The 24,960-nt window shown below is 48.7% G+C and overlaps 1 protein-coding gene across 3 annotated transcripts in view; it reads left to right on the forward strand.

Annotated features, from left to right (window-relative positions):
• The first annotated feature begins 824 nt into the window (after positions 1 to 824).
• The window catches only part of LOC128878360 (uncharacterized), a 59,362-nt gene continuing 35,226 nt past the window's right edge, over positions 825 to 24,960 (forward strand). The window contains exons 1-3 of one of the 3 annotated variants that reach the window (XM_054126497.1): positions 825 to 930; positions 1,316 to 1,406; positions 13,934 to 15,260. In XM_054126497.1, the coding sequence (XP_053982472.1) occupies positions 14,226 to 15,260 (1,035 nt within the window). In that variant the 5' untranslated portion in view covers positions 825 to 930; positions 1,316 to 1,406; positions 13,934 to 14,225. Of the gene's footprint in view, positions 931 to 1,315; positions 1,407 to 4,695; positions 6,297 to 13,933; positions 15,261 to 24,960 lie in introns of those variants that run through there. The other 2 variants (XM_054126496.1, XM_054126494.1) reach the window with 2 other exon arrangements.

Consider the following 24,960-nt stretch of genomic DNA (forward strand, 5'->3'; position numbering starts at 1 on the left):
ATCTCACCCCGTAATGCGAGGGTGTGTTAGGGGGTTGGCCGCGTGTATGGATTTTTGCGTGCTCGCGTGTACGACGCACTCCGACGCTGATAAAATTTTATCGCTTTCGACGCTACGGATATTACAGTTTCCCTTTTAATGGAAGTCGATACACGGTTTTTGTATTTTTTTTTTTTTTTTTGTTATCCCAGTATCGACTGCGAGATTGATTGGGTTGACAGGTGAATTTTACACGAAATTAGTTCTATTTCTTCCTGACACATCTAAGCTGGGTGACTAGTCTGTGATAATAATTGTTAAGTTTCCTTGACAACTTTATATATTTCGACTGTATATAAATTGTTTAAGTATTTATGTTTCAGAAAATATGATAGATATAGTGTGTATATATTCATTAATTATTGAGATTCATCATGGTAGGTATCTCTGTATAAAGTGTACATAAGTATTTCTACATAATTCTACATAGTTTCTACATAGTTTCTACATAGTTCATAATTTTCCTCCAAGTAACTACATTCTCCATTGTTACTGGTAGATATTAATTTGTTCTATCCTTGAGATTGTAATTCTCCTTCCAAGAGACTTTCCCTCTGTCTCAAGCTGACCAGTAGCTTTCTAAGCTGGAAGCTGCTCGTGCACCTCCGTTGCAAAAAAACACCAATCACATCGTCCTTGCTCGTCCCGCAGCGAGACACCTCAATAACCTGTGGGACCAAGGTGTTTCAGGATTTCCAGGTCTGGAGTCGTTCGCACGCGTGCAGGCTTACGTGCCCGGGCATCTCGAGCAAGAGCCGGAGAGAACAGGTAGCGGGGGAGACCGCTTTCGAGAAAGAACGCGAGCGTGAAGGAGAGGACTCGACGATAGCCAAGGAGCTTCTGATCCAGCGGGGAATTGGACGCGGGCCAGAGAGACGGAACGGGACGCCTGTAAGTGTACACGCGGCCGTGATTGCGCGAGGAGAATGTAATTAGTGACGGGACGTTGCCGACGATCCTCCCCGCAGCTGGCCTAGACGATATCCGGGACAAACTCGGCGGGAATCTATGGACCCCGGGGCGTAGCTGTTTGTGGAACGTTTCCGCGCGATTATGCGCGCCTGGCCCGTGAGTAAGCGGTTCCTGGATCGAAGGTAAGAGAGAGGATCTAAAATTGGGAGCAGGCGAAAACTAGCAGACTCGGAAGCCTTGTGTCCGGTGTTTTCTTTAGGGTTGAGTCGTAATCCATCAAGAAACTGATGACATCGAAACTTGATAATCTAGTCCACATCATAAAGATGACAGTCGGTTGACGATGATTTCTCTTTTGCTGCAGATAGAGCTGTTCACCTTCGAAGGACACTGAAGCTGATTAGACGACTTGGACGGCCTGGATCTTCAGACTTCCTTAGACGAACGACCCTTGTGTGAGTATCTTAACAATTATTTTAAAACACGAACCCTAGGTTGACACTCCACCTGGCAGTCCACTTGCACACGAATTCGATTGGGTCTTGTATTAATTTCTTGCAATGTTCTAAATTGTTGAATAGTTGCACAATTAACACTTCAGTTGCACAATTAAGACTCCAGTTGGCAGGCACTGAGCCTAGGCAGCTATTAAATATACTCCCGGGTAAAGTGTTAACACATAGAGCTAACACACACTAGCCCAGCAAGTTTAGAATGGGGCACCTTGCACGTAGACGCTAAAAAAATTGCTCGAGGCAATACTTTTTTGGCACCCAGTCGAGTCCTCGTGTAATAGACTCATTTAGCGCACTGTCCTCGACAATGGGTCCACCCTAAACAAAGTATTAGGATCTTTAAAGCTCGCAGGTAACTAGTTCCGAGGGGACGGACTGCGAGCGCTTGTAGATTCTTTGTGTCGGTGAGTGCAAGGTGTCCAAGGAGCTACAAGGTGTCGGAAGGTCCTAAGCTTCGGTCGTTTAGGTCGTTAAACGATGACAGGGGTCGTACGCAATTGCGTCAAATCTTCGATGTCTACATGATTCGTCGGAGGTAGTTTTAACGAATCAATATTTTTTTTTGTCAATATTTCATTGTTTGCGTCTAAGAGTCTCGAAAAATTTAAAGAGCAGGTAACCGCTTATAAGTTACAAAATAGTGACTGCCAATTCATTTGCACCGAGGCGTTAAGCATTCAAAGCCGCTTTCTGACTCTCCAGCACCTCGTGCTGTTCGGACACTTGGTAGAATTAGCCCCGAAAATTTTTGTCGCCACGCATCAAAGCCTTCCTGATTGGTAGGCTCAGTGGCTCAGAGTTGATTGGTATCATTGTGGGGGAGGGGCCAGAGGAAGTTCGAATTTTATGCAGCGGCCCATGCACCGCGACTCAAACTTGAATACCGAATCAGCCTGCCGAAGGGAGACGGAAAGAGCCGCGGGGAAGCGAGGGGGGTTACCGGTTTCGTGGCTATGCTGCCCCGGTAACAGTAGAACGCTACCCCACCCCTCCGGCATTTTAATAATCTCTGGGACCCCCTTCGGAGCAGCCCGGACAAGGATGCAGCGCAGCTGGACCCCTTTTTGCCTCGTGCCCGGTGTTAAGGGGTACCGCCCTCCCACTGTGTTCATCTCCCCGGCTTGTTCTCTTCCCCCGCAACCTTCTGCGGACAGATCGGCCGGCTTTCATAGGCGACAATCACTCCGTAACCCGAAACGAATGCGTTTGCCGTCTGGGACGAGCGGCGTCGAGCGTTAAGGGACGCCTGGTTGTCGCGAGATGCGGGTCCAGGCTACGGAGAGTCCCACGTATTCGTCCGTCCGTGGACGCCTGCGTTTTGCCATTTCGAGCGCGCCTTTGTGCTCAGGTATTCCCGTTTCTCCCTCCGACGTCGCCTTCCTTTCCTCGCTTTCTCTCCCTCGCGTTCTTTCTTCGCGCGGATTATACCTGTCCCCCTCCGTGCCGCGGCCAGTCTCAATAGTGCCCTCGCAGTCTCTCTCTCCACAAACGCAAAGTCACCCTCAAAGTCTGTCGTTACCAGTGACGCGGGGTGAGAGAGGCGGATCGAGATTAAGGCAACTTCGGAGACTCAGCGACTGCGCCCGCGGCACTGTGCGGAATACTTTGTTGGAATAGCTGAGAGCACCTTGCCCCCGATCGGAAGCGCCGCGACGAAAGCGGCTGGAGCTTCCGCGCGTTTTGCGCTGACCGAACCGTCCGCCTAGACCCGACAGTTGGACGATTATTCTTTATCGTCTCGTACCATCGCCTGGCAAAGCTTGGGGATCAACGGTTTTGGCGTTCCCGTTCTTGTTAGGGAAGTTGAAGTAGTTGGGGATAGGCATTAGGACCAAATAACTTTGACTCTGGCGGCCTTCGTAACCGCAGTGTAAACATGAAGCGTAGGCGTTAATACTTGTTAACATCCATTGGTCGCCATTGTTTCCGCCCGACCGCGCTAGAAAAACGCTTATCCAGTACCTAGATTCTCTGTGTCAAAGGACACACCCACCCCAAGTTACCTTAACAAGCGACATCATCCAATTTAGAACTTCCAGTTTTTACAAAACTTGGCACTCATATGAAGTATTAAACAATAGACATGTACACTTTCGATGCCTAGCATTTTCCAGTACCCAGTGTGCCAAGTTCGATCAAAATAGTACGTTGCTAATTGGGCGATGTTCCTTCCAAGTCTGAATACGATCGCAACTAGCGGTGATTTGTACCTCGAAAGGCCAGCCAATGACGAAAATATTACATAAATCTGCTTGAAGAAGTGACAGTTTACTGCTCGGGTGTTGAGTCTAGCTGGAAGCTCAACAGAACCTCTATAAAGACATTCAGAGTCACAAAAAGAATTTTCTACACTTGCATCAATTTCAACGCCAACAGCAAGACATCCCAGCAGGCATGCCTGGGTGGCATTAAAGTTACACGAAAAATTTAATTCCATTCCGCTACGACGGTCCCCAGATATCCGTAAATTCGGAAGAGCGGAGTTTACGTGCACGAGTTCTCGCGTGTATCAAGAAACTTACAACTGCCGCCGATACCGGGACGAATCGAGCGTGAGGCGGGCCTCTGTGCTCCTTTCCCGGTGTTTTGGTTTCCTGAAAATCTCCGCAACCGATTCGCGCCATTATCGTGAAATCCAATTTCTCTGGAAGCAATTTCCACCTCGGGTATCCGAAAAAATTCGTGAACAAGTCCAGTCGTCGCGCCGACGTTCCATCCACACCCGTTACATCCCCGCGGTCGCATCGCCAGCTCCCTCTCGCTCCTACGTCGCTCCGTCGTTCTTCTCTCAGCCCCTTTTTTCCACTCTTTTTCTCTCTTCCTCTCTCTTTCTCTCGCGCGCGCGTTCGACGGTGTCTGAAAAGTTCCGGTAGGCAGGCAGACCTACGATATGCTACCGCTCCGGTGTGGGCGCGCTCGCTCGCGCGCGCGCTGGACGGAGACTACCGACAGGGTCGAAGAAGGACGGCGGGAAACCGAAGAGAACGCGAGAACGGCGCAACGAGAAGTGACGGAGAGTCTAACGGAGAGGGACGCGGCGAGACGAGGACGCATCGACAAAGAGAAGCCGACGCTCGGAAAAAGAGACCGAGGGAGCGGTGCACACGGTCCGAGTGAGACGGGAAGCGTGCCAGAGAGAGACGATAGGCGAGAATCCGAGAGCAAGAGAAGAAGAGAGGAGAAAAAGAGACGGAGCGAGCTTGCGGAAGGGAGCATCGGCTGTGAGGTGGGGTGAGGAGAAAGACGAGACGAGGGGGGATGGAAACGAGAGAGAATCGCGCCGAAAGACGAGTTACTAGAGTCCGACGAGGACGGAGAGCGTCGGGCCGACGAAGACGACAAAGTCAGACCAACGCCGCCCGAGCGAGACCGAATCCAGCCGAGGGCAGGCAGCGCCGTTGGCGTAGTAACGTGTCGTGGCTCGTACGCGCTGCCTCGCTCGCCTGCCTGCCTGCCTGCCTGCCTGCCTGCCTGGCTGCCTGCCTGCCTGACTCACTGTCCGTGCGAGGCCACGACTGTGTGCGGCCCGCTCTCTGCGTGGCGCGTCGAGTCGCCGCGCGAGGGGCGACACGCTTGTGTGCGTCCGTGGATGGGGGTCCCGGCCCGGCTCTCGGCCCGTCCCGTCCCGTGGAGTATCGCACCGCTCGCCACCCGCTATCCACAGCAGTTTCAGCCCGCTTGCCAGTGTCCCACCGCACGCCGAACCGTTTGCACTCAGAAGCGATCAGGGAGCCCTTCTCTCCCTCGACGTCCCCCTTCGAGAAAGAGGCGCGCGCGCGCGTTTCCACCCCTACGGGTACCCTGCTGCACACCGACTTCGTATCTTCCTCGCTGTCTCGTCTCCGTTACGCTAGTTCCTCTTCGTTCCTCACCGTCCGCCTTCCTCTTCTTTTTCTTTGGGCAGTTTCTCGGTGCTTCTCTTCGCCGTCAGTCATACGCCTTGCCTCCTTCTCGCGCCAAGGCGCTCCCTCTTCGTTCCGTCGGCGTGTTTAACTCCCGCCGTCCCACCACGCGCCCCCCACCACCGTTCTGTCCCGTTCGCTCGGCTCCTTTCGTTCCCAGTCGTTCTCTCTCGCTCCACGGGTAGCGCCGGTGTGTACTCCCGCTGTCACCTGATCGCGGGACGCTTTTCGCGGGTGAGATACCGCTCGGCCACCGAGTCAACCGAGTCTGCCGCCGCCGCCGCCGCCGCTCGGTTTCCCTCCCACCCTCCCGCGCTGGCTCCTTCGGCATCTGCTCCTGCTCTCCCTCTTCCTCCTTCGTTCCACGGGAGCGCCCGCGCTCTTTCCTTTGCGTCTCGCGCGGACACGTCGTGCTGCTCTCTTCCTATACTCGGCTCGTTGCCGCCGCGCGACGTCGAACGTGCGCGCGGCTAGCTGGTGGTTTTCGAGAGGGAACGAGAAGAAAAGGAAAAGGAAGACGAAAGAGTTGGGAGGGAAGACAGAGAGGGAAACGGAGTAGCAGTGCGCGCCACCGACATCGTCCGACCGCGACTGGCTCGCCCGATCTCTCGCCTCTTCTTCCTCCTTTCACGGATCTTCGTGCACGTCTCCTGAAGCCGACTGGGAGAGGGAGGTGACACTTTCGGAACGTGGACACGCGGCACGCACGGATCGTCACGCTGGATACGTGAGGATTCAGAATTCTGCTGGCTACCGTGCTCTTCTACAGGTCGGTAATAGTATTCGTGCTTATGCGAGTTAGTGTTCACGTTCTTTTTATCCTCTGGACTTGGTGCGCGTTTGTTTTTTTTTTCTTCGTCTCGTGCAAACGTTGGATTTCCTCTTCTTATTGTGACAAAGTCTGAAATCGTCGCGACGACTGCAAACAGTGAGTGTCTCCTTTTTTTGTCTTTGAAGACTGCGCTGACAAACGTCCCGCCGATAACACCGCGTTTCAAAAGGCGGCGGTAATTGTACGTGCGTTACCGCGGCTGCGCTTTTTTTTCGATGCGTTTTACGGCTCGTTGAAGCTCGCGGAATCGTCAACATTCCATGAATACGGAGATCGACGATTTCTCCTTGCCGTCGCCGATATTGCACTCCGATTCCTTTCATGCGTTTTTTAATTCGCGTCGTCGTTCGAATTCGTTCTCAGTGTCGAGTGTCGAGGTTCCAATTGCTTTGGAATCCGAAAAATATATTGTTTCAATAAAAAAGTGTCCCGGAGCGGACTGGTAAAGTGTTCGATCGACGCCGACAGGACGCCAGTGTTACGCTTTCGCGAGTCGAAGTATGCCTGTCAGCCGATTTCGGACTTGGAAATCATGGAATTCTCTTTGTGATGTTCGGTGACAGTGCTTCGAGCGATTTAGTCACGCTCGACTCTCGCGATCGATCAGACACTTTCCCAGGATTTTCCGTGATGCTTCGACGATGAATTCGATCGATTCAATCTAATTTCCAACAAATTCGCGTCGATTTTCTTTTAGAGATCTCTGTTGCGAGAGAATCTCCATAAAGGCGGGCAAAATTCTTACCTGGGCACAGAGTTTACATAATTAACGATCTTTGATGTGCCATTCGTATGATAATCGTTGCGAATACACCACCAAGTTTTTATTCGTCGTCTGTTAATCTAATACAATTCCGTCTGTTTTTCTCGATATTTCTCAACACGATATTTTTACTAGGGAACACGTTCTCTTTGGGATTTCTCGTGTTTCGGAAACGCTCCATATCGCGAAACGTTTCCTTGGAATAAAAAATCGTTCCTCGCGGTCGGTGGAAGAAAGAGAAAGAAAAATGAATGGAAAAAGTTGAAAACGGACTCACAGGAACGACGGGGCAGTTGGGGTGGTGTGGAGATAGCGGCATCCGTTTCGGTGCCCGTTGCGGGGCGGTCGCCACACCCGCCCGTTTGGGAATTCAACTTACCGCCACTCGGGACCGAAGTCTTCGACGTTTTCTCCTCGGTCTAACGGGTATCACGAAAGGCGGATGTTCGCGGCGGATTAGACTCGACTGGTGCAGAAATTGTCTGCGTCGACTTTTCTATGCGCCGTGCCGTTAGAGATTCGACGATTTCACGAGGAATTAGCATTAGAATTATCGAGCCGTAGTCAAGTTGAACCAATATATTTTGAACTCCTTTTTAAATTTACTCAATTATTAACGATGCCTCAGAAATGATTGTTGGTTGCGAATACTGAAATAGGGAACTAATTATACTGGTGAATTAATTTACTTCTTCATCTACTTTCAAAGACGCAGTAGTTCTAGTGTAGATGGTCATTCTAGTGTAAAAGGTGCTTTCTTCGCTAGATATTCGTTAGAGTTACGAATACATTTGGTTTTTGGTTGGAAAGAATACGTATTTTTATTCATGCATTTGTTATAGACATATAAAAATCATGACTTTCTACCATTTTTTCGCTTTTTCAGAAATTTGTTATCGACTTTCTGATGCAACTTTTATGAATTTATAAAGTGTATGAATTTCCAAATATTTTAGAAATTTTTCATGCATTTCATTATTCATAAATTTCCAAATTTTGCATAACTTTGACCCAGACAAATCTTTACTTAGGATATAGAAAAATTTGACTGAGTCGTGGAGCCTGTCGTTAGGTTGTCGAGTCGGGGTCCTGCAAGTTTTCTATAGCTACTGTGCTCGAGCTACCTCGAGCATCCGAACCTATCCGCGTGGAAATCGACAAAAATTCCCGTCACTCCCTGGCCCGAAGTTTTCCAGCGCCCGCACACCTCCGCCGAACAAAGATCTCGTTCGCTTTGATCAATAGTCTAGGACCTAGACTCTAGGTAAACACGTTACTTGAGGCAGGCTGGGTCCCAACGCGGCTCGACAACTGTCAAAAGTGCAACGCGCGCCAACTGCTACGTCCAGCACGACAGGCCTTTTTCGTCCGTGACTTTCTGCCTCCTTCTCTGTTTGTGTTTCATTGGGAACAGACCATTGAAAATTAAATTAACTTTCACTTTGTTTAGTAATATCGTTTGATTCTTTGCCTTTAGGATTTTAGTTATGGCAACACTATCTCAATTCGGATGGTACAAAGTTTCCATCCCTTTTGCATTACTATTATTACGCGACGTTTCAACCTTACTTCAAGTTATCTTCAGAAGTAACTTAAATATTCATACTTTCACTGCCCACTACCCCATGCATTCTCGTTGAGCTATGTCCACGGGTTGTGTCCGGACCATAAACGTCTATGATCCGGACCTACGCGAGCCAAACACAATCACCTTCATTTTAAACGCAAGGTTTGCTGCCAGTCCTTAAACATATCTGTCCCGAAGAAGCCCCGTAAAGGAAACAATCCGGGCTAGGTTTCTACTGGCCGTCAAAGTGTTAAAAATTCTCTGCTCCCCGGAGACACGAGCGGAGGAGAGGTTCCGTTGGGATCCGTGCGCGCGTGGAGCGGGCGAGACGAATCGAGTAGAAAAGTGGGCGCCGATGGCCTGCCTTGCGAAACCGATCGTGGAAAGGGGAGGGGGGGCCGTGTCCTGCAAGGGAAGCGGCTGGCGATGGCCCGCGCGCGCGTGTGGCTCGTGCACGTACAGGATGCCCGCGGGCCACGGTAGGTGTACGTGGTAATACAGTGGCCATGCGAGCTTGATTACACATTGCGATCACGAGTGTTCCACGAGCGGGCGGACATAAGGCCTTTTGTCACACCACGGCCTGCGGGCAGGAAGCACGTAGCGTGACACCGGCCCGCTCAGTGTGCAAGCGGCGCCCACATTATACGCCGCTCGGTAATGTGTGTACGGCGGGCCTGCAGAGAAGGTTAGGGAGAGGGTTGGCCAAGCCAGAGGACGCGCCATAATACTTGGTGGTCCCATGCCTGTACGTGACTTGTGTGCAGCTTTAAGCCGGGACGCGGCCGACCAGAGGACCCCGTTTCTGACACCTAAAGGAGCGCGGCCGCTATTGCACTCGGGTTATTGTATCCGGTATCGGTTGCCACGAGGTTCGACCATGGTAATCGATTGCGCATTGAGGCCGCCGTGTGCTGGTCGCGGTCGACGAAGAAAATTGCTCGGGAGTTTTCGTCGTCGAGCCACTGAAACTTGTCGTGGAAAAACTTGAGACGCGTTGGCTCGTGTAAATTGATAGCGTTTGAGATGTTTGCGTAGGCAGACAGGTTGGACAGGAGAAGTTTATCAATTAAAAGTAATGGATGTTTCTGGTAGTTACTTTAATCATTTGTTAACCCACTACTGTGCCAGTTAACCCGACAAAACTGGAACCATACCAGGAAAGGCTGACTTACTCACTATTTGTCAGTCCCTCAATTCTGAACGAGAAATTCATTCACACACATAAGTAGACTTGCCATTAATGTAAAAGCTGACGAGAGATTTCCCAGGAAAATTAAACGGGTGGTCTCGAAGAAATAGGTAGGAATTCCGTTCGAGGATAAAGTTGCTGTGAAAATTGATCAAACTCGGTTGAGGAGAAAACGAGTCGAGACGTGTCGTCGGAAAAATTCTCGTACCTCAAGGTAGAGATAAATTGAAGGGACTTGGAGGAACCTGAAGGATCGCTAGGAGTTTCGTCAAAATCGATGAGACTCGCCATCTGAGAAAAATTAACCAAACTTTTGTCTCGAGTGAAAATCAAACGTGTCACGTATAGTTACAGGAAAATTGGCACTTGCGTAAGAACGTGGTACAAGTGACGTTTCGTGGAAAACGTGTATTTAGGACAAGAAAGCTTGTATCTGCGCGGCAGGTTCAATTTTCAGGAAAACTAATGCAAGCTCTCGCCATCAATTTTCTCAGCCTGGCGTCATTAACGTCATCAAGTACTCATCGCTTGGCTTGTTGGAACGGTCCAATTTTACCTGCGGCGATAGCTCACACTGCTCTATAGCGATGGCATTCCTCCGTTCATTCCTACGCGACATCTGAATTCTGCGGCATGCGAGGTCATTTCAGAGTTCTAGTTTTTCCTAGACAGGCCTCTGATTAGAAGTATCTGATTATCTTGAAGGGTACCAAGGCTACCACCATGGCCAGTTCTTTCTCTGACGATCTTGCCATTGTTCTTTCCTCATCTAACAATGACAACCTTAGTTTATGAAAGATCAAGCCTTCGGCAACTGCCATTTGTGAGATTTTAAGTACTTTCTAAACTCCTCTTGATACCTCAGAGCACTCAGACCTACAATAGGCTTAAAATGCACCAGATTCCTTAACCATAACAGATCTATCGTAGATACAATCATAAGCCCCGAGCTCATCCAGACCTGACGTAAATGTAAACCAGATGCCGCATAGATTCAGCGCGGATCTAACATAGGCGTAGCACAGATGTTATCCTGACACATCGCAATCATAGATTGCGAGAACGGAAATGGAGTCGATTGTCTCCAAGATTTGCAATAGAAGTGGACGCGAGGCCTCGAGCCGCAACGATTTTCCCTCAATTTTCATTCTCGGTCGCGCGCGCAATCTTTGATAACGACGCAGAAGATAATTTACAGTAAGCTGTGCGGCGTCTTAAGCCGCCGCGCTAAAGACCTCGTTTCTGCCACCTAAAGGAGCGCGGTTATATTGCGTCGAGGCTATCGGCCTCATTCCATCGGTTCCCTTCTTGGACTTGCTTCGTTATCGTTTCCTTGGATTCTAATCCCTCGTAACTGGCGACGAGCTTCGAAAATCGTCCACGGCCAAGTCGCTTGTATCGCGCTTTCGTTTTTCATTTCCTCTCTCGCCAGCGTTCAGCGCGAATAAATGTCCCTTTCGTGCTGGAATTGCGTCTGAGCGTAGACGATGTGGAAAGATCAGGAGGTTCGAAGCTAATTCAAAGCTAGGATTGCACGCCTTTTATAGAAAGCTGGCAAATGTCTGAATTTTGTAGCCTCTGAGATATGTTTGGATTCAAAGAATTTTCTGACAAATTGTTGGGGACTAGCTTTAACTGATATTCTTTTAAAGTACTTGAACTGTGCTTATGAAACGTCTCGAAAAGAACTCAGAAGCAATCAAAATGTCTGCAGAACATGGGCTTCACCTCGGAGCATCCACGGTACTATCGTTATAGGAGTCTGTTTTAAAAATTGATTTCAAGTAACAACGATCTCTCGTTTCTGTGCTTGCGATTAGAGTTTTGGCAGAGTCTCTTTGTGAAATCTGCGTCACGTAAAAGCGAGGCGGGTACGCGTATCGTTGTCCCACGAGCTCAGTTTCTGTTATCTGAGGGAGCGCGGATACGTTGCGGCGAGTTCATTATACGATCCGTGCTATCGCCGCGGATAGTTCGATCGGCCTTATTGAATTAGTATTCGGTCTTGGGTTTACTTTGAGATTATCTGACACTGCTTATCTGTGTATATGTCCGTTCGTTACGGCTGTCGTATCGGCGATAATAATGAGAGCGAAATGTGGTTCCGTTGCACGGGCCGGCTGTTCTGAGAACTACTTTGTCGGTAGGCAATATTTCAGACACCGCTTGAACGTGTTACTTCGCCTTTGACGTTGGATTATGCGGTATCAAGAAGTGCACAGATTACAAATAATTTCATTGCATGGGAAATTATTCAAAATATCAGGGTTCGCCCAGGAAGGATAGATCAAGGTTAAGATGACGCAGGATTCCGCAGTCTACAAATGGCGCAGTGTTTGCAGTCGAGAATGACTCAGTGTTTGCAAATGAGAAGCCATGTGTAGATTAGGGTGGACGTATTACGTCGCGTTTAAAAATTACTCATCAATAAAAACACACAAACAATATTTCTTTCAACCAAACATCACCACCAATGATATTTACACTATTATTTACACTAATCTTGAAATTTGCACGTTAGGTACCCGCTGAAATTATGGAAATCTCAGACGTTTTATCTGAAACACCATTAAGTATGCCACACTGTGCATCGCAGAATTTAACGCAGAGGTTATGAACGCCCTCAATGTGTTCGACGGATCCATCCCCCGATCAGAGAGGGTCTAGTCTCGATCATAACAGGCGGGGGTTAGTTTGATCTCAGATAGGGCTGGAATCATGGGGCGTAACGGTAGAGGGAGTCCACCCGCGGGGATATTCCGAGGGGAAGCTGAAAGTTCGTTTCGCCATTTTCGTGTTCCAGCACGTTCGTTCTTTTTCGTTAGCGAGTTCTGTCGCCGGAAAAATCGTTTAATACAATTAAGGGACACGTGGTGCGCTCTCTGAAACTCATGATTTGCTCCGACGAAATATTTTTTGCGTTAGTATTGAAATAGTTCTCATAAGTGGAAGGTTTCCTTTTTGCCGATGATTCTTAATACATATTGATTCAACCATAATATTTCCATCTTCCTATACCAAATAATTTTCGAAACGCCATGTGACCATACCGTTTTTTCAGACGATACTTCAAAACGGCGAGCACTCGACATACGCGAAGGAAGTTCGTGGATGGTTAAATAACTGGTTTCCTAATTCACCGCGACGTCCGAGTCCCGCTCGTGTCTAATTGCATACCATCTATGTCGCGCCACCGTTCTAACACCTGTCTTACGAAAATCCATTAGCGGCGCGCATGCACGGGCTCGAATACTCGGCTGACGGGGAAATTTGTAACTGTGGTCGCGGGTAAACGCGCGGTCCGCGATTACAGTCCTCCTCCTTCTCCCCTCCCCGACCCTGACTCGATCATACGTGTCTGGGACGATCACTGGAATTGCACTTTTACGAAACGCTCCTTGAACGAACCGAAAATTAGTTCGATCTGATATTTCACTGCTGAATAAGAATAGCTGGGCCTAATCTGTGTTCTGGTTGGAAGATAATTGCTGGGATTATACTTATTTTTCTATTTTGAGTCGAGTAGTGACCAGCTGGAGAGGTCGACAAATTGTCCGAGGAACTTTGGTGGATTAATCACCAGTTCACTTGTAGGTTCAGCTAATGTTCAGACATGTTGCTGAAAGGATCTGGGAGCAACTGTTGAAAGCTCCTTACGAAACTTCTCTTTGCATCTGCCACTTAGATTTGTATTAGGCTATTATCAATCAAGAATACTGTCACCATAGTGTAAATTCGACATGAGTTCACGAAGTTTTTCTTTCTTCTTTCATTGTTTCTTGATCAGGCTGTTTCACTTCGTTTTGTAATAAACCATACGAATATTCCACTGCAAAGATGCTTCTGACTTTGTCTAGAATCCTAATCATAACTGGTCCTGCTACCTTGACTTGACCGATCCTCCTCGGACCACCGAACCTTTCCCCCACCAAATGAAATTGCGTAACGCGTGTCCCGCTCGAGCACGTCATTTCACGCGGAAAGAATTCTCCCAGGCGTAGAAAGGCGGTCGTGTGCAAGCACGAGAAACCAATTTCGTAGGTGAATTTCAGCTACGTATTATCCAGCTCCTCCTCCTCCCGCTTGCGCCACGGTTTCCACCTACTTGGCGGCTAGTCCATTAGCGGCGCCCTCGTTTAAACGTTTCCGCCGCTTAATCGCGCATAGCTAATCCCACTTGTCACATCCCTCTGGTCTTTTTTCTTTTGCAGACTCCTCCGCGAGAGTTGGCTGATTTTCCGTCTTCAACCCGGAAGCGACTACGACGACAGCCCCGTCGGAGCATCGGGAACCTGGGAGCATCAGTGTGTGTGCCTCAGTGTCTGCCGGGTATTCCTCTCGGTGTGTGTATGTGTGTGTGTGTACACGTTGCCAGGATAATGCTGTCGGTGGTCGACGGTTTCGGTGATCGACGACGATTCAGTCGGTGAACTAGTGACAGTGGTGAAATCGATCGACAGAGAAACCGGCTAGCAGCGCCCGTCCTAAATATAGCCAGGAATAATGGCCAGCGCGACAATGGGTCTCCGTCGCAGAGTGCAGGTGAACAATTCACCAACCCCGTCGGGTCAATCCAGCGTGTCCAGCAAGCGTTCCAGGTCTGAGAACAACAACAGTCCGTCCCACGGCAATCTGAACTCGATGAACACCACCCGGGACGAGCCACCTACGAAAAAATCCCGTGGGACGTCCACCAACGCCACGAAGGCGGCGTCCGCGTCTTCGTCGTCCCCTGACGTCAGTCCCACGTCGAAAGGCCGGTCGGTGTCGAGGTCCAATGCGCAGTCGAAGGCGTCAGCAGCGGAGAGCAACGGGGTCCTGCCAACCTGGACGACCGCATCGAACATGCCCGACATGTCTACGTACGCTTCGGTGGCTGGACTGAACATGCCTCCCGGTTCGGCGGCTGGTTTGTGCCCCGGCGGGCTCAGTATGCCCACCCCGATACCATACATGTCCTCGTCTATGGCGACGTTTGTTGGAACCGCAACCAACCTCGGCAAGAGCTCTTCGGTATCATACTTGGACATCTCCAACATGACCGGAGGTTCGTTGAGCTCGAACGGATCCGGCAGCCTCAGTTCGGGCTACGTGTCCGCTAATGGGACCGCGGGCAGCGCGATGGACTCTAAGAGCGTGCCCATGCCCTTTCCTGGGATAACTTCTACGGTGAACGGGGCTGAGTACGGCATGCAGAAGGGCCAAGCAGAAGGCGCGAGTCTGCCCAAAAAGTTCCAAAACGACGGGATGTTTAACGCGTATCAACCATGGGTGATCAAAACCTACGGGGACCTGGCAAAGACCAAAACGATCACGATCACTAAGTACGCGCGTATACTGAGAACACTCAGAGGTGAGGAAGTGAATAGTGCGGAGAACAGTAAGTTTCGATTCTGGGTGAAGAGCAAGGGCTTCCACATCGGCCAGCCGGAAGGATACGACGCGAAACCGGCGGACAGGATTATCGGCCGTCATGCAGTGACGAGTCCTGGATTGGATCCTCCGCTGTACGTGCCCACGCAGCTGCCCCACAACAAGGTGAGTTTGTCTGAGTCGATTATCGGGCTTTTCGCGATCGTTACTGGCGCGGATTCGACGGAGACACCAGATCTGCGGGGATGTACGATCGGTTCCGTAAAATTGGGTATTAAAAATTAGGTTATGGCAGAGACTGTTTATTTGTGGAACCGTATGAAATTAACTGCTAATTGCAATCGAGGTGGACGAGAATAGATTTTGAATCTAATTGGACTGAATACTTTTAAATCTTATCGAGTGAAATATTTTTACTTATGCCATCATTTTCTCGACCCAGTTTAAGATGAATTCTTTGATGGAAAAATAGTATGAAATCCTTCTAATCAAAATTGCTCGATTACTTTGGAACAGAATTAACCGAGAGCTCTCCCCATGGAATGGAATCAAACTGAACAAATCACTACCGAATCGAATCGAAGTAAATAATTCGAATCCACGAACCCAATTCCCGCTAACCAAACGTTTCCAAACCGCGCCGTGCTAAAAATACTTCATATTGAGTTCGCACATTTGTCCGACGATGCGCCGAATATACTCTGACCACGTCTAAACACGCTCAGCGCGCATCGGTCGGGTTTCAGATACAATCATGGTTTTTAAATTGCTAGTCACAAATACCCAGACAAATGTGGCTTCGGTGCCACTTCGTCACCCTTCTCGTCTAACCGTATTCATCGATAAATTCTTCAGAGACTATAGCTAACAGCACTTTGTCAGGTTATAGCATACACATGACGCTTCTCTTTGTCTGGCTATTTTTGTAGACTAGATCGTTTATTATCAGGACTAAAGGGTAAGATAGCCTTAGCTTGGCTTATATACAATTATTTCCCTTCTTCTTAACATTTCTTTGTCTTGTATAACTTCTACATTGTCTTAGTGCTGTATGCAGTATCTCTTAATTCTTATATTTGTAGGGACATGCTGGCCCCCCTTTAGCTCGGTTACCTCGGGATCGCCTAAACCCGTAGTGTAGCTGCGTATGCTGGTGCTACAGTCCCTGAGGGCTATATTCGTCTAATATTAGACAAAGATAGGGCACACATAGAAGTCATCGAATACTTCAAACGTCTATACATATAAATCACTAGGGGAAAAGTCCCATGTACGTTAAATGCTCGCATCAGTCTCGAGCTCTTACGAAAAAACAATGGATTGCATAGTTGCAAGCTATTTTATATCAATTTCCTGATAAGCCAAAGCAGTCAGTCCACGCGTATCAAAATGGGAAACATGGAGGTACCTCTGGTAACATGGACAGGGTCTCCTGCGCACGTTCTCCGCTCCCGCGATTCGCCTGTCGACCGCGGACGATTTCTCACCGGATTCACGCGGTCCTGGCCAGTGAAACGGCGGGGTTACGGGTCGGAAATTTATCTGGCGGGCAAGTAGAAAAGCCGCGAGAAATCTCGGGCGCGGCTGCTAGGAAAATGAATCGCGCACGAGCCGCGAAAAGGGGAGAAAAAAGAAGACTGCGAAGAAGGGAAAGGCGTTCGCTGTCCGCGGATAAGGTGGCCGCTTAATTACGTTTAATTACATAGGCACGTAGGAAGCCTGGCAGTGACGCAGTACACCTTCATGGGGCCCGAAGCAACATAGAATTTGGGCCTAACTGATACTGTCAGGAAGCTCACGTACAATCCGTTATGTTTTCTAGTAAATTTATGGAAATTCAACTCTTTTTAAGGAGAGTTGAGATAATTTAAGATGTACTACTTTCACGTAACACGAAATCCTACGGTTAAGCCCCATGGTTACCGCAACCTCTAGCCGTGGAAGGCAGAATATTTCGTCACGGGCCGATTAGGCTTTACAATCTGCGAGACGAAAGCCGTGGGACCGTTCCTCTGGGCGCGAAAAAGGGACGAGGTCACGGAAACGTTGAAAGTTAATGCTGGCTGACGAGAAACGAGCGCGATCAGGCTACGGTATTTCAATCGACTATAGAATTTTGTTTAACCTCCTTAGCTTGCGATGGTGCAGTAGTGCTCGCTTTCAAGTGAACTGACCACTATTGCCCCTTGATAGTGAAAAAAATAAATTACAATATCTTACAATATTTTACAATATTTTTTGGGCAAGCTTACAACTTTACGAGTCTACTTTCAACAGAAGTGATCGATTGGAAATACCTGTGCGTTTGCGAAACTGTTAATGAATGTACCTAACTGTTCCGGCTGCTTCTCAGGCGGCTGTTGACGACAACGGGTTAATTGTTGTTATAGAACTAGAAATTCAAGGTCCGCTTGGGCTTTCAATTACTACACATCGGATGCTCGACGGAAATATATTGTTAGATGCAAAAGTACAATTACGCTGTGCTTCTTGCAGTCACTGTTTTCGCGATAGCCCAATTAATTGTACGAATTAAAATTCATCGTCTCTTCTTTTTCAACTGTGAAATCGTATATTGCAGTTTTCAACTATTTAAACGATAGTTTAATAAGCCTGAACTTTCTTCTATACCAAAAATGTGTTGGACGTGGTTTCCGTCTCCAAGTATCATATTCCTGAATTCAATAATTCAGTAAATTTACTTTCTAACTATTTAAACGTCACCATCGCCTACTTCGACTTCAATGCTTTTCGCAATAGGGAAAAATAAAAATGTCTATGGCTCAGTTTCCCGACATCCGTTCGCATTTTTTTTCGAACGCCTCGGTTCCGTGGTGCTCGCTTCGACCCAGATCTCGTAGCTTTGTCAAGCTCGCCGCCGTTTCTCTGGCCACGGGTCCGACGTAACGCGGCCTTCGATCTCTGTGTGTAGTTGCCGCCTCCATTTCTCACGCCGCTCGTGGCTCGGCTCCCGTCACAAGTGGAACGGAGGATCCCGAGCGGCTCGCGCAGAAAAATTTCAGCCACGGGCCGCCGTGAAAAATAACCGATAATATGTTGTCTGGTAAACCACGTTCATGGAACAGTCCGACTTTGGACCAATTAAGACCGGATCCAAAGAGGATGAACCTCTTAAAAATAGAACTATCGAAAGTTTCTTGGAGACGGTTATTTTGGAATCGAGGTACTTTCAAGTAAATCTGTGAGAGTCAGTATTTTGTAAGAGATAAATTAATAGACGCTTTCCAGTTGCTACTGTAGTAACTGTAGTAATGTTGGCACGAGCGAGAAGTGTTATTTTTAACAAATATAACTAAAAGGATTCCGTTTGTCAATAAATCATAAGTGGTATGGATCGGCAAAGATTCCCATCTTTTTTGACTTTCACGATAGTGACTCTCTTCGACAGCTCTTTGTTCAAACAACGTTGAACCGTGACAAAAATAAACTGTGCGGAATCATTTATTTCGAAACGGTTGGAAGGGAATAAGTCAACGGTATTTGAACATCTCTGTAGGAGTTGCGGGCTCGAGCCGAGAGGCTACGGAGCGTTCTCAGGCCACGGGCAGAGCGCACGCGGCACAGAGGCGGCTCGGAGCTATCATTAACGACGCCGCGACGCTTCGCAGCCCAGGAAGCTCTCTCGGATTTACGCCTCTGACGTCCGCGGTGGCGGCGTAAGCGTGGGATTCCAGGCGCGGAAGTAACGAGGAGAACGAGCGACGGCGGCTGTCTGTGGGGCGGGCGGGACAGGGGGAGGGAAGAGGGACAGAGAAAGAGAGAGAGAGAGAGAGAGAGAGAGAGAGAGAGAGAGAGAGAGAGATTGGCCCCGCTTCCCACGGAAGGAAGAGCAGGAGCATAAAGTTGCTCGGTTCCCTCGTTCATCCGATCCGGATTCAGTTCCGCGTACTGCTCGGGAGATCGATCAGGCGCCTTCCATTCGATTCGCGCCGAGCTCGATATGCTCTCTCTCTCTCTCTCTCTCTCTCTCTCGCAATATTTCTTTTTAAAATCACAGGAAAGGTGCAAATGCTTCTGGGGCCCAGAAAATATGAACTTTATTAATCAGACTTTATTACTACATTTATCATTGAGATATTAACACGCACATAACGAGGAACCAAGTATTCCAGTATCATTCTTCAACTGTAGACTTGTTGGATTTCGAGCCAAGGAAAATGTTCAACATAATAAAAAGAAACATTTGAAGAATTTATATTTCGTAGAGTAACGGTCCGCACTGTTCCAGTGAAAACTGAATTCTCATTTTCTGAGGTTTTTGCGAGCCTTATAATCTATCTATTTTTAAAGGGTGAGTAATGATTAGGGACGACGCGTCACGATGGTCAAGGAATGGTCATGAGTCAGGAAGGATACGAAGTACAACAGGATATAGAAATTCAACAGACTCTTCTAAATATTTATTTATATCCAGGGACTCCACCTCATTTGTTTCGTCTTCATACACCTCATATCCATCGAGGCCTCGAAACTCAATCGTAACGTTTATAGATTTCCTCCACTTTTGGCAATACGGTAGGCCTGTACGCGGTGGACCTGCGATAGAACTGCCAAGTTTTTGGGCTAACGTGTAGCTTTCGATCATTTCATCCCTCTCTGTAGCACGTAACGACGCTGGCCGTAGCGGACGCGGCACTCTGTAAAATATTTCTTCCCTGCGATAGTCATTTTTCACGGTTGACCGTCGTCAAGGGCCGGGAGATAACAGTGGCTCACCTCTCCTGGTATCTGTTCCCCGACCGGCCGGCGCACGCTCCTCGTTCTCTCTCTCGTTGGGTGGCAGAAGAGTAGGTCTGGCCGGCTAGTCATTAGTCACTTTCCGAAGCAGAGGCACAGACAGGCTGCGCCGGCATCCGCTCGGCCTCTCACTCCAGCAAGCGGGGAACCCCGCTCTCTGTCTACGCCGTGGACTATACGGTGTACGCCAGGCCTGCTCTGCCCAACGCGGCGTTTCTCTTCCCTCGGCGACGCCGTTCCTTCTCTCGGCCGCGTTTTGCCGCGTCTCTATACCGGCCACCCTTAGCGATGGCTGCGAGTCGCGACGTATCGGTTTCAGGAAGGTTTGAAAGTAACGAGTAGGATGGCGGTTCTCTGTGGAGAACGTGAACGGAGAGATTGGCCCCGCTTCCCACGGAAGTGACTATGAACATCGTCCAACTGACAACCTCAGTCTTTGTTTAAACTTGGCATGTACGGTAAAGTTCTCCATCCTGTCAACTGAGACTGTATTCTCATCGCAGATATGTCCCCATCGTCTTAAAACGTTCCAAAGCGTACGAATGATAATTTCAAGTACCACGTTGAATATTGGGATTACGTATGAAGAGTTGTCGAGAGCGTTACGCGATCTGCCTCTCAGCACCATTTTTATCCTGACGTGGAAGATGATGGATGTAACGTTTAAATAGTAATTAGGCGGTCCCCTTTCAATTCTGTGATGCAATATATCATGTTTCGGTTAAAAAAGCAAAGCAGTGAACGTTTCTTGCAAAAATAAGGAGTAGTTAACAAGTCTGGAGGTCTTGAAAGATTTCATTATCTGTGTGTCCTTTAAGATTTTTCCTTTAAAGATTCTTAACCTATCGATTTGATTACTATAACAGTAGCAATACTATAACTTAAATTCGAAGGTAATCGAAATTCTACATTATTTACATAAGTTATTACAACCTGTACGCAGAGAACAGGAACAAAAAGTTGATGCAAACGAGATTGTCGCTCTAAGACTGCAAGCTGCAACTAACATCTGGTGTGAAGTAAATGACAATCTCGATAGCAGTGCAAGACTCCAGATCAGATCACAGCTCCGATGAAAAGCTATATTTTCCGCGTAGCTTCGGTAACGACGCCTCGGAAGAAACGCAGTCGAGGCGACCGGTAAACGCTGTATAATCAAGAAAACGAGATCAGCAATTAATCCCCGCTGTCCGGCGATTACCATACCGCCAATTTCCTTCCCCGCAGATAGCCATCACGCGCTCGTGCAGCGTTAAAATCGTTCGAAAAGTCGCGCGCACTAGACGCGCGTTCAACGGGGCGTTACACGCCTCCATGGGGGCCAGAACGAAATATTAGTTTGAGGCCTCAAGGCAATAGTCGGAAAGAGTGGCTCAACAGCGTGGAACAAACACCTTTTTGCACCAGAAAGCATCCATTTCCCACAAAAAGCCTCCTTCAAATTTCTCTAACCACAAACTCATTTTATTCTTTTCACACGTTAAATGCCAAGCCTATTTTGTTCGGCGTTCCGTTTACGCCACGCTCGGCTGTCAAGTGCTGATAGCAATACACGCAATACACAAACTATAAATAAAAGATAAGAAAACGAGAAGCGAGGTTAAACAATTCCTATAAAAAGTCTGGCTTTGATCATTAATTTACTTCCGTTGTGAATCCTGTTGATCTAGCGACGGTATAGCATGAGCGTAAAGTGTAACGCCGGTTCCTACGGAAATTGTTCGAAGTCTCTAGAGATATTGGTCCGGCGTCCTGATTTTTCCAAATCCCACCGGACCGGTGTGGGGTTTAACGCGTCCACTGAAATCGCAATGGCCATAATTCCAATTGTTGACAAGGATCCTGACCATCGCATTATTCACACATGTAGAAAGGGTTTGCCGCGCTGTAGCCCGTGGGTTAGCCCGCCAACGGCACAGGGATCAACCCATCGCTAGTGAACCGAACCCGTCCCCCCGTCCCAGGCCGCGACTCGAAGCAGTAAGTCTCCCTTCTCGGTTCCGCCGCCTGTGGCTTCGGTCCGTTTCCCCGTCCCCCGCATCGCCCTCGCCCGTCCTATCGTTCGCTCCCTCGAGTCACGGAGAAATTTTGCCGACGCTCTCGCCTCCTCTCCCGGTGCTAAGCCTCTCGCGCGTCTATCTTGATTGAGAGCGAGGAATGACGCTGGCGGAGCGGGACCGCGACTGAGGGGGTCTGGGAGCGCGGGACGCGGCGCGAGGAGGGTGGGCGGCGAGGTAGGCAGGGTCGAGTCGGGGGAGAGGGGGAACGTTCTCTCGGAGACCCGTGATCCGGAGCGAGAGAGCGTTTATCGTGCCTTCCGTGAACACGAGACGCGGTGGGGTGGGGAGGCGGGTTGTCATTGATCGTCCCGACTGCGGCTCACGAGCCGCTAAAGGTCCCGTACAAGTACGGGCCCGTGAGCGTGCTCGGATCTCTGCGTGTGGGCGTACGTGTACGTGACGATCACGTACGTGCACGCACGCGTTTTCACCGACGACGAGCCACCACTGCTGCCGTCGGAAAGGCATGCTCGGTTGCGCGCCGGAACGAGAGCCAGAAAAACGCAGCGACCGGTTCGAGAAACGGTCGGTGCCGAGTTTTTGGGTGGGAATTGGTGGAATTGTTAGGGACGACGGTTCCTCCAAAGGGAGCCGACTGTTCATACGTTTTTCTGGAAGGGATGTTTTTTTTTCTTTGTTGCTTCGCGGCACTGGCAGATACAGTTCACCGGTAGTTAAAAGTTGGAATGAAAAAAAATTAAATTTCACATGGGAGGACGGCTGAAGGAAAACCGAGTGGCCAGTGGGTTGATTCGAAATCGAATCAAGTGAATTCATAGGAAAATTGGTGCAATTTGTGGCGCATTTATGGTACATGGTAATGAGGAAACCATACATGCAAAACGTATGCGAAATACATTTCATGAAATAATATCGTAATATTCGCATTTAATTTGACATAAGTGTATACATTTTGTACGTTTAGCATACGTTTTATATTTGCATAAACTGTATATTCGTATCATCCTGCAGTCCAGTAAGTATAAAAGTGATGTAAGTAATACGTTTTTATATAGTTCTTCTTCATACTAATGTAATATAGATCGACGCAACACGAAGTTCTCATCTTTGGTATTTTGACGATACAACCACTTCTTAAGTACCTTCGAGCTACATTTTGAGGAATCTACGTTGCGTCGCAAAGAAAGGGAAAATGCGATTGATCAAGTACCCGTCTAGAATTCCTCCGTCAGTAGAATTTCGACGAACGTCAGTGGTTCGAAGTGTAGAAAAATACAGAGGCGTTCCAATGGGAAAGCAGACAACGTGTCCCAGCGATTAGCCAACTCCCGGGATGAAGAAGGAGAGGCGCAAATCGTTGGTCGATCGTCACGGTAACAGATGCCGCGATTACGGTGTCTGATCGACCGCTTTCTATTGAAGCCAGAACCCGTTGCAATCTTTTCCGAGCGACATACAATGGGAGAAGGTCGCGACGTCAAAAATGATAGTCCCACCAGTTTTCCAGGTCCAGGGTGCTTGATACCTTACGCATTTTAGATTATGATTTAGCTAGAAACACGTAGAGGTCACAGATGTAACGACTTTTTTTGAAATAATTTGTGCAACTATTGTTAAAACCATTGAACAAGTATAGCAGTAAAGTGTACAGAGTTGTCCAATCAGCCTTGTTGTACAACTAGATGAATGCTTCACTGTACAATGAGTCGTTACGTCTATGGTTGCTATAGATGAACCAATGAGACAGTTAAATTGATGACAAAATCTTTATAAACACATTTCCATGTAAATCTAACAACTTTGTAGAACACGAGTTGGTCAAACTCCTTCTAGTTTTAGCCAGTTTTTGGGAGGATTGTATCCCCTCTGAGGAAAGCAAGGAGCACCCACGTCCTTGCTCGCTGAGAAAAAGAGGAAACGGAGCGTAGCGACTAACTGAACCGATAATTCGTCGCTACGATTTCAGAGGCTTGGCTCAGTTAACCGTAACCGTGGTCCCGAGGCCGCGCACCTCGACCCTCAGTCAATAAAACAGTTGACCTCCTCCAGGAGAGCAGGAAATAATGCGGCACCGCTGGAACCGCCTGGTCGCCTAGCGCACTCGGATTTTTGACCAGGCGCTCGGAATCCTCTGTTAACAGTCCGCGCCACCGACGAAATCGGCCATTGAATTCGCCTCCTTTTATTTCGCGTACAGGCCGCAGAATTTCATTAAGAGAACATTTTCGACGAATCTGTCGTCCGAGGGACAAAACGGCTTCGAGGAGAATCGATATCTTGCCCCTATATCGGCCGTGGAATAGAGGATTTCGAGGGAAAAATATCGGGCGACTTAATGAACTAAGGGATTTTAGTGGAAATTGAAGCTGGCTCGTCCTGGTTAGCTTCTGTAAGAGAATTGCGCGATTATGATGGATCACGACCTCGAGGATGGAGGAGCCATTTCGCAAAAGAATGTAGGTAGAGGATAGACTGAGATGGAGACCAAATTAGTGACACCCACTCAGAGAAGGATAGCAATACTGTGGCAAAATATGCATATTAAATGGAATGGACCATACATCACACATGATACATCAACAGATCGACACAGAACTTTTCGGCACGTCGGGAGAACAGGCAAATTGCCACGAAATTAATTTTTCAGCACTCGATTCGAGAGAGCTAGAAAAAGGCCAGTTGGAGTTTTTCACGGCCCGTCGCACTAAAAATAAAAATTCCTCCACGAAAGCCCGAGCTCTCGAGCCCCTGGTTTCCTCCCCCAGGGGCCACAGGCCGTGCGGAGAGACCTCACGCGTTTCTACTCGGTGCGTGACTCAGCGTAGCCGAAACAGCGGCTCGGAGCTACCCTCATTGTGCCCCCCTCATCCCACTCCCCCCCATCGAGCCCTGTCCGGGCCTGAATGCAACCAGGCGGCGAACCCCGGTGCTCTCGACACTAATACCAGCACGTGCGTGTACTTTCATTATCGGGGCAGGGTCGGTGATAATAATCGTGCGCCGTCGTTGGCCCGCGGTAGAGAGGGCCGAAGGGGGTGCCCTGGCGAGATCCGGAATACGGGATATATTAGGGCAAGGGGTTGGAA

The sequence above is a fragment of the Hylaeus volcanicus genome, chromosome 6 (assembly GCF_026283585.1).
Source record: "Hylaeus volcanicus isolate JK05 chromosome 6, UHH_iyHylVolc1.0_haploid, whole genome shotgun sequence".
Lineage (NCBI taxonomy): Eukaryota > Metazoa > Arthropoda > Insecta > Hymenoptera > Colletidae > Hylaeus > Hylaeus volcanicus.